This window comes from Myotis davidii, unplaced genomic scaffold, assembly GCF_000327345.1.
Source record: "Myotis davidii unplaced genomic scaffold, ASM32734v1 scaffold292, whole genome shotgun sequence".
NCBI classification, from domain to species: Eukaryota; Metazoa; Chordata; class Mammalia; order Chiroptera; family Vespertilionidae; genus Myotis; species Myotis davidii.
The window spans coordinates 135,206-145,051 of NW_006285042.1; the positions used below are offsets into that span (position 1 = coordinate 135,206).

At 38.0% G+C, this 9,846-nt stretch overlaps 1 protein-coding gene across 1 annotated transcript in view; it reads left to right on the forward strand.

Moving 5' to 3' along the window:
- The window catches only part of KPNA1 (karyopherin subunit alpha 1), a 62,177-nt gene extending 57,219 nt beyond the window's left edge, over nucleotides 1-4,958 (forward strand). The window contains exons 12-13 of the mRNA XM_015558485.1: nucleotides 725-903; nucleotides 2,234-4,958. Coding sequence (XP_015413971.1) covers nucleotides 725-903; nucleotides 2,234-2,421 — 367 coding nt within the window. The 3' untranslated portion in view covers nucleotides 2,422-4,958. The remainder of the gene's footprint in view (nucleotides 1-724; nucleotides 904-2,233) is intronic.
- Nucleotides 4,959-9,846: the final 4,888 nt, after the last annotated feature.

The following is a 9,846-nucleotide window of genomic DNA, read 5'->3' on the forward strand; positions in this document are numbered from 1 at the left end:
TCCCTCTTCTCCCGTTTGATTCTCAGTCCCTGGCGACTCGCCCGGATCTGGAGCTCAGAGTCTGCGACTCCCTCCCGATTGAAAACGCCAACCGCGCCCTCCGCCGCCAGCCCGCTCCGCGCACTCCGCACCTCAGAATTTGCCTTCAGCACTGCGCCTCCTCTGAGTATCCGTATGCGTTACTCTTTCCTCCTAGTTGTAGGACTTCCACTCAGCCAGCGTTCCTGTGGTTCTGGGTGATGTCCGTTCCGTCTTTTAGTTTCACTTTTGAAGTGGTTGTTCAAGGCAGCAAACTCTGGCGTTAACCTATGCCGCCATCTTGGTTCTCGATTTCTTATCTTTAACATTTAAGCGTTCTTTGTACAAAATAGAGTGGCCTGTTGGGCCTGTTATGCTGGCTTTTGCAGCAAGTGTGTCATATTTCAGAGGTGCAGTTACCTATAGAAACAAAACTATTTTCTGAGTTGCGCATGTTCAGAGAAAAGAGAGTATTCCAGTTTCTTGGAGTCCAGTAATTGTGGAAGGAAAAAAGAACGGAACTGGCTGCTAGAGAACTATTTCACTTATTTGTGCTTTTTGTGTGTGATAAGGTGTAGTGTATGGTTGAATGGGTGCCCTTTTTTTTTTTTATCTCTGTAGTCAGGTTGAGGATGATCCTTCCACCAACCTAATAAGTTTTATTGAATTAAAAGCTTTGACTAAAGTATTCTTTTTATTACTTTAGGTACCTCGTAGAACTGGGTTGTATCAAGCCACTCTGTGATCTCCTCACAGTCATGGACTCTAAGATTGTGCAGGTTGCCCTAAATGGCTTGGAAAATATCCTGAGGCTTGGAGAACAAGAAGCTAAAAGAAACGGCACTGGCATTAATCCTTACTGTGCTTTGATTGAAGAAGCTTATGGTAAGACAGAGTATTAAGCAGATGTCCTAAATTATTGTCTTTTCTCTTTGCTTTTCTGGCCTGTCCACATCTGTCATTAGCAAACATATACAAAAACTGTTCTCTTATGAATGATAATGTTTAGTATGTAGACTTGGAAAAGAATATGTATTGTAAATAAAAGGGAAGCAAGTACCTTCAGTTTAGCCAGTTTTACACTAGGCTCTTAGGATCTTCCCAATTCCCTGACTGCTTTTCCTTGTGGGTACTCTTGCATTCTTACTAGTCCATCTGATGCTCAAGAACATCCGTATCTACTGTATCTGATGCCTGACTCCTTTGCTCTTGTAAGATTGAGAGTTCTGATTTTGCATTGCACCCTCAGTTCCTGTGTTCCTAAAGAGTTTCTGACTAGAGTTTCATCTTAGAGTCACTTGGTTTCCTCATTCTTCTATTTGAGTCTTTACTGTATTCTTCATCATCAGTTTACTAATGTACTTTAACCTTTTAAGTTGCCTAAGTGATTTTAATGCATGGCCTGGGGTTTGTTTATTCCTGAGATTGGAATTAGGGATCATGGGGGTACATTTATTTTTCAGATTTATAAGCTGATGCAGAATTGTTTTCCAAAATTATTTTAACAACTTATTTTTTAAAAACATGATGACAAAAGCTATACGTACTTAGTGTAAGGGATTTTGAAATGTATAAAAAAGAAAAACATTCTTTAACCAGAGTTTTTTCTCCACAGATGTAACTATTGTAACTTTTTTATTTCTATACATTTTAATATGGATATATATATGAATATGTATTTTTTTTCCATTGAGCAATGTTATTTTTTCCTTTGAGTGATGTTAACATTAAAATCAGATGGGCTTGACCTTAATAAAGGGAATGTGTTGGCTAATTGCTCTAGTCGGACTTCTAAGTTTAAGCAATAGAAATAGATTCTGACTGATTTAAGGATATTACACCTTTGCTGTAATGATATTGGATAACAGCGTCTATAGATAGAACTAGAGCCAGGAATTAATTAGGCCATAGGTACAGTCCAGCAGGAACTCTTCCGAGACTGGCCCTTGGCACTGAATGATGTGACTGTTATGGAAATTGCTGTTTCTGGGGTCTGGCTGTTGCTTGCACATGCATTTAAGATGCCAGTTTGTAATGTGCTGGTATTCAGATGTAATCCCCAGCAATACTGTCTATGCTATCACAAAATACATATGAGCTATAAGTAAAGAAGAGAGTCTTCCGTTATCTCAAGAAAGACAACATATGGCAAAACATGGCTTCATTAGAATTTCCTATAGATAAACAACAGATTTTCCTTTATTCTTTATTCTAGGTCTGGATAAAATTGAGTTCCTACAGAGTCATGAAAACCAGGATATCTACCAGAAGGCCTTTGATCTTATTGAGCATTACTTCGGTACCGAGGATGAGGACAGCAGCATTGCACCCCAGGTTGACCTTAGCCAGCAGCAGTACATCTTCCAGCAGTGTGAGGCTCCTATGGAAGGCTTCCAGCTTTGAGGCAATACACTGCTTTCATGTTCCTGTGTCAGACCAGGCTACCTAGTCACGTCCTCTTGTGGAGCCCACAGTCCTCATGGAGCTGACTTCTCAAATGTTTTCCATAATACTGTTTGCGCTCATTTGCTTGCCTTGCGCACCTGCTCTCTTACACACATCTGGAAAACCTCTGGCTCTCTGTGGTGGAATATCCTTCTAAGGAAAGAGTAACCAGAACGGCCCACTCTTAAAGGAAAATCCCTAGACTTTGGAGATCTGCACTTCTATATTCTAAGAGTCATGGAAATATACACATATTCATGTGGCTTTCTTATTTTGTGGCAGAAAAAAGAGGACTCCTCCTTCCCTTTTAAGTGGGAAAAAATACTGACATTAAAAAGATAAGACTAAAACTTTATCTTGAGTTTCACACAACTACTTGCAACAAGGGAGATGTTTAGACCTGTTGTGTACTTCAGAGTACTTTTCATGCGTTCTTCCACAGTGAACCCTGGTGGCTTTTTCTAGCCAAATTTGCATTAATTCTTACTGAGATTGGATGGTTTTCTTTCCTCTATTGGCGCCATTCTTCACAGATTAAAGTTAAACCATCTGCTCTCTCACCTCCAGCCTTCAGGTGAATGTGCTTTCTAGTTGTCAGGAATGCTGAAGAATTAACACTGATTTTCTCATGTGATACTGGTTTGAAGATTTCCTTAGAGCAGAAAGCAGAGGGGCACATATTAATCTGTATGGCTATTGCTTCTCTTTGGTCTTCTGTGTCTTTGGATTTGAAAGTGGTTCAGTTCTAATGCTGGGTGAAGATTGATTTAGAATCCTTAGTAATCTAAACTATATTCATTTAATAACAAAATTAAAAAAAAAAACCCTCCAATTTTCCCAACTTAACCAGTGTGTTTAGAGGCTGTGTTTTTGCATTTAAACAGATGTTTCAGGCTTTGTGGTCCTGATAAGGTCCTCATTAAATTGTAAAGTTCACGCTAGGTGCTTTTCCCCTCTGTGACTGGCAGAGAACACGTACTTTTAAAGGTTACTTAGGGACATTTTTTTTTTTTAAATTAGGTGCAGCTTGATTCTAATGTATTCATGCTGCAGATATGAATATATGTTCCCTTTAATGCAGCATCCTTATCTTGAACAAATAACTATCTTCTCAACATGACCTGTTTAACCCAAATAAGGGCAGTGATCTTTTTCTTATAACCTCATTGTTCCCTCCCTAATCATTTCATCTCCTACTAGTTAGTATAGCCCAGTCAAGTTGCCCTCCCCCTTGTCATAAAATAAAAACAGTTTCTACCTTCTGGCTCATTTAATGATGACTGCAATCTGTACTTGCAAAAAGCGCTTCCAGTACTGTCTTCTGTGATCTACATTTGAGCTTGGACTGGAACGAAAAAATAAGTTTAATTGCCAAGAGAACTGCAACTGAACATACGACTTCTTGGTGCTAGTTGGCCATCTTGATTCAAAGTTGGGACACACTCTCAGAGAAGATTTATATTTGTTAATGTGCTATTCAAAATGAATTCTGAAGGAAAAGTTGCTCATTTTTGTTTCAGAGAATACCCTTTTAATCCTCTTTAATCTTGTCCTCTTCTAGAATTTATTTTAACCCCACAGTGTAAGTAATTGGAAGTTCCCCTGATAAGTTATTTATACATCTCTGGTAAATCCTGCTCAATTTTAGGGATAATCAGAGCTCTCATACCTCATCATGTTGTCATTTAAGCAGTCAACTTATGTGACCTGATTTAGATTTTTTAAAAATCCACTTCATTTAAAGTAGAAAGGTAACAAAAACAATGGACATTTTAGCCAAGCCTGTGACACTGTCTTCACACCTAGCTTGTAGTTGTGTCTGTGCTCTGGATGGATACGGTCTGATATTTGTCTGTCATTGATGGAGCAGCCACTGCAAAACTAGTCAACTCTCATTTATAACTGTTAATTTTTCTAGTGCTGCTTTGTGCTGTAAGGACAGTTTAGTTTACTGCACTTGACCTATAAAAGACTTTGATTCTTTGTAATTTAGGGACAAGTTAGGTGGTTAGTTTAAAGAAAAATTTTTAGTGTTGCCTTGATTTCACATTAAAATATATCTTCTTTCAGAAGGGTAATAGAAGCACTGATTCATAGTAAAAATCTTGGGTTTTAGCTTTGACTTCTTTTGTTTGTGGCTGAGTTTTTAAAAATTGTAAATTACTGGTAACACGTCATTTCTGTAGGATGTTTAAATTATGTATCTTCTATTGGGTAATTTTAATAGTTTTCAGTTCATGTTGATAAACCAGTTTGAATGGAAAGTATATATAAAGCACACAAAGTTGTTTCTCCAAGTTAGAATAGCATACATTGGAAATTTTTGCTAGCAATTGCAGGTGTCTCAATGAATGAATTAAAACAAAGTCCACTCAACTAATGTCGTTTATTTTCTATTTAAAACAGAGAAACGTGTCTTGCTCCTGTCCTAGAAGTTCATGAGCCGTGATATATCAGCTAAATTTTTTTTAGAATAAAATGATTTTTTAAATATAAAAACTGGAATTGACTAACTGGAAAACTGAGCATAAAGGAACTGAGAAAGCAGCCCTTTTTTTGTAATAGAAATGACATTTCAGGAGGTAACTAAGTCCTATTTTTAGTTCTCTGCCTGGCAGATTCTGTTAATTTACTTTGCATATATTGAATATACCCTATCACTAAGATGTTACTCATTACAAAAGCATGTTAATTTCAACACAGGAAAACTCTTCTGTGGTTTTATATACTGATGAGGGAGAAAGTGGCTCGATAGTCTCTCCCCCTTTTTCTTTTCTCCAAACTTTCAAAGTGTAGTCTTCGTAATGAGAACTTCAGTAGGGGGGAAAAAGCATTAAGATCTGGGAATTAAAGGGACCTTATAGCTGAAGGACCAGCAAGTAGATATAATTAGATTGGGAAATACTGGGAAAGTTAAAGATGATTGATATGAAGAATGGTGAGATTTACAGATGGAGTTTTCCATGGAACACATTAATTCATATTCTTGTCACGATATAGTTACCTTTGTCAGCTGTACTGATTTTTAAAACTATATTACCCTAGGATTGTTTCTTCCATCTGCCATATAAAACTTGGGTTGCTTTCATCATCACAGATACAAACATTGACAATTATCCCACAATAAATCTGAATTATTCCACATTGTTGCTGATTTTGCTAAGAAAATAGCATATTTTATAAACCAAACTACCCCATCTAAATCTTCTGTTGTACTTGGCTATCCCACCACAGGCAACTTTGAATTTACTTATCTAGTGTTGAATAAACATTTTAGTTATTTAATCCCCCAATTTGAGGTTGTATTATGAAGGTATACCTTGGGTTGAAGGATTTTTCTTTTTTGCTGATTAGTTTTGTGAACATTTTTATATTAGTAAGTCATAGCTATTTTAAGTCTTGGGGCTTTTCAAACTGGGTGGAGCAAAAAACAGATTTACAGTTGTGAGTACACGAAAGTTTATTGTATTATTTATTAGTTATTGTATTTTCCATATGAACAACAGTAAACCTACTTTTGCCTTATCCTGTAAAGGATTAGAAAATTGTGATGTTCAGTAAAGAAAAGAGTTCCACTTTTAGAAAGGGGTATTGTTTGTTTTCCATATTTATAAGATACTAGAGGCCCAATGCACAAAATTCGTACAAGGGGCTTAGCCCTCACAGCCCCAGCTTCGTCCGAAAGGTTGTCCGGACTATCCTGCTGCTGTTTGGTCTAATTAGCATATTAGCTCTTTATTATATAGGATATGCTACCTCCTACATTCTAAACTTTGCTCATTTGCAGTGATAGGTATAAACCTACACATGGGAGACTCAAATCTGAACTTTTTGCCATCTGAAAATAAAGCCATTTTATTGTGCAGTGAGCAGAGTATATATGTGAGGAAATATTTGGGCTACATTTTCTTATCAAAAGTTATATATAGCCTAGCCGGCTTGGCTCCGTTGTTGAGCGTCAACCTATGAACCAGGAGGTCATAGTTCAATTCCTGGTAAGAGCATATGCCTGGGTTTCAGGCTTGATCCCCTGTGTGGGATGTGCAGTAGGCAGCCAATCCAAAAAGGATGGGCAGTAATGGTACCGGACATCAGAATATGTGTGATAAAATGCAACAAATATTAAATGCTAATTTTAACATCAAATTGCTACTGGGAAAAAATGTATCTGGAAATTTGGGATAAGAACATTACAAGTAGCTGAAGTTCCATCCTTTCTCAACTAAGGAGAGATGAGTCCCAGTGTGTTTTCCTATAGGTCAAATAAAGATTACTATTTCAGCTTCTGTTGTTTCCCAAGTGCTTGGCTAAGGGATTTCACTTGTTCTCTTTTAATCCTCCAACTGCTCTTTGATGTGGGTAGTTGTCACTATGTTATAGATGCCAAAATCAGGGCTTACAAGGCTTAGGAGAATTTACTTTGCCCAAGGTCACAACTATTAGATACTGTTTGTCCAAAGATGGGGAAGTGTCTTGCAGATTTTATGTCAAAGAAAGCAGTCATGGAGGTGTTCTGTGCCAGGAACTCTCAGAATTACACATGTCAGCCACAGCTGGGCCAGCTTTTTTTGTTGGACCATTCTTTCTGAATCTTCCTTAGCAGCAGCATCCTTAAACTGACTACATGAGGTATAAGTTATTTTAAGATTACATAGGTCCTCAGCCCAAACATCTTTCCCCTTCTGTGGTGCTAAAATTATGTATAATCCGACCAATAAAACAACAGAAATTTAAAAATAATATGCAAATGATTTTGAGTTTAGTAGCATAGTGGCTAAACTCAGAAGCATGTTTCCATTCAACAAACAAATGTAGAAGGTATTAATACAAAAGTAAGGTTTTAATACAGAAGAATCCTGCTTTAGAAAGCAGTGCCACGTATGGATGTGAATTTAACACAGCTAACTTCCTAAGGGAGAATCGTCCCAAGGAATGTCAAAAAGATCACTTTTTAATGTATGCTGTTATGTTCAGCTTACCTCGTCTATGTCCTTTTTCAAAGTGTTCTTACACTTTGGAATGGTTCTACTAATTCTTTGTACTTGAATACAGTATGTCAGGCCATGGGTGAGCGCCTTGCACCTAGTAGATCTTTAATAAACACTAAATGACTGAAGGAATATGCAACTATATGATATTAGTAAAGGGCATTTGGTTACCAAAAAGTTCAAAGGAATTCCTTTTATGCTGCTGTCTGAAATCAGGATTAACAACTCGTAAAGCTACTGTCTTAAAATGTATTTTGTATGTAGTAACCTTTCAAGAGACAATTTGATCTGAAGTTTACAAAAGCAAATATAGCAGAGATTTGTTATATAAAAACAACCTACGCCTTCTGAGAGAAGTTAATGGTATATTTTACAGGATAGCTAATTATAAAATCAACCCCATGTGTTTATGTATACTAAAAATAGCTCTCCAGTCTTTTCTGGCATAGTCTAGGGTTAAAACTTTTGTCCAATTATATCCACTTGATGTGGAAATTGATGGTTACCCTTCACCCGTAGTCGGCAAACTGCGGCTCGCAAGCCACATGCGGCTCTTTGGCCCCTTGAGTGTGGCTCTTCCTAAGCCTTAGGAGTACCCTAATTAAGTTAATAACAATGTACCTACCTATATAGTTTAAGTTTAAAAAAGATGGCTCTCAAAAGGAATTTCAATCGTCGTACTGTTGATATTTGGCTCTGTTGACTAATGAGTTTGCCGACCGACCACTGCCCTACACTATTAAATAGGGATTTCTTATTGTTACATATTATATGTATTGCTGCAGGAGAACATTATCCATTCCTCCAATTTAAGTGACAGATCAGAAACAGAAAGATGGTATGTTTCTTCATCCCATGATTGCTTCTCTACTATTTTTGAGAGATTCCACTGACCAGGTGTTTTGTTTTTCTGAAAACAAAACAAAACCTTAAAATATAGCCTTAACTCCTGCAGACTACACTATCATCTATAGTACAAAATTGTTGGGTTTACAAGTTTATTGTAGTCAGCTTAGATGATTGTTGCCCCTATTTCATTTGCCATTTTGAAAGAGCCTTGTTTGAGAAAAAAATAAGTGGTCATTTCTGTGATACTGAATGTTTTGCAAAGAATAAAATTACTCTTAAATTCCTTTTTCTTTCCCACTTACCCTAACGAAGCCAAAGGAGTCTAGCAGGTGGGTGTCCACAATGTGGTTCACTTCCTTACCAAAACCACTTGGGCCCAGCATTATTTAGAGTGATGGGGAGGGAGAAAATAGAAACTCAGAAGACCACAGTGGTGGGAACAGAACACTACCAGAGAGAGATCTCGGCAGGATGGGGTGTAAAATATCCTGTGAAGAGTGCGGAACTTTCCAAGATTAAATTGTGGTTATGAGGAGAGAGCCCTCTTGAGAAGTCAGCAGTGGCTGTACTGGTTTTCTGGGGGCAGTCCCAGTTTTTAGATCAACACCTGTTCATTATTTTAGTCTGTCATTTCGCTTTAAAAAAAAGTCTCAGTTTAGATAAGTTATATGGCTAGCCCATATTTAAACTCAAGTAGATTTTCATATGTTTAAATTGCTGGTGGTCTAAAGCAACTATATGTACACAGTCTTATTCAGTTTGATTTTTGAAATTGAATTGGGTAATCAGAGTTACTACAAAGCAAGTCAGTCAAGATGACCCTTAATGTAGGAAATCACTCCCAGGCCATGTTTAGGTCTGACACACATATAAAAAAAATTTTTTTAATTAAAAAGAAACCAGCCGAAACCGGTTTGGCTCAGTGGATAGAGCGTCGGCTTGCGGACTGAAAGGTCCCAGGTTCGATTCCGGTCAAGGGCATGTACCTGGGTTGCAGGCACATCCCCAGTGGGAGATGTGCAGGAGGCAGCTGATCGATGTTCCTCTCTCATCGATGTTTCTAACTCTCTATCTCCCTTCCTCTCTGTAAAAAATCAATAAAATATATTTAAAAAAAATAAAAAGAAACCAGCCCGCCAGTGTTGCTCAGCAGTTGAGCATCAACCCAGGAACCAAGAGGTCACTGGTTTGATTCCTGGTCAGGGCACAGGCCAGGGTTACAAACTCAATCCCCAGTAGGGGGCATGCAAGAGGCAGTCCATCTGTGTTTCTCTATTTCTCTCCTCTCTCTAAAAAGCAATAAAAACGAGAGAAACTAAGATGGCGGCAGAGATAAACACCGGGAAATTAATGCCGCTCACAACAATTGATTAATACCTCAGAGAAACAATACGGACTTCATCCAGAACCATAGGAAGCCTGGCTGACTGTAAACTCTACAACTAGAAGGAAGGAAAGGCACACTGAGACCCAGAGAAGCTGCAGGAGAGAAGCACAGAGGTACGGGGCTCACCCGGGGCTCGCGCGCGCGGAAAGGGACTGGGAC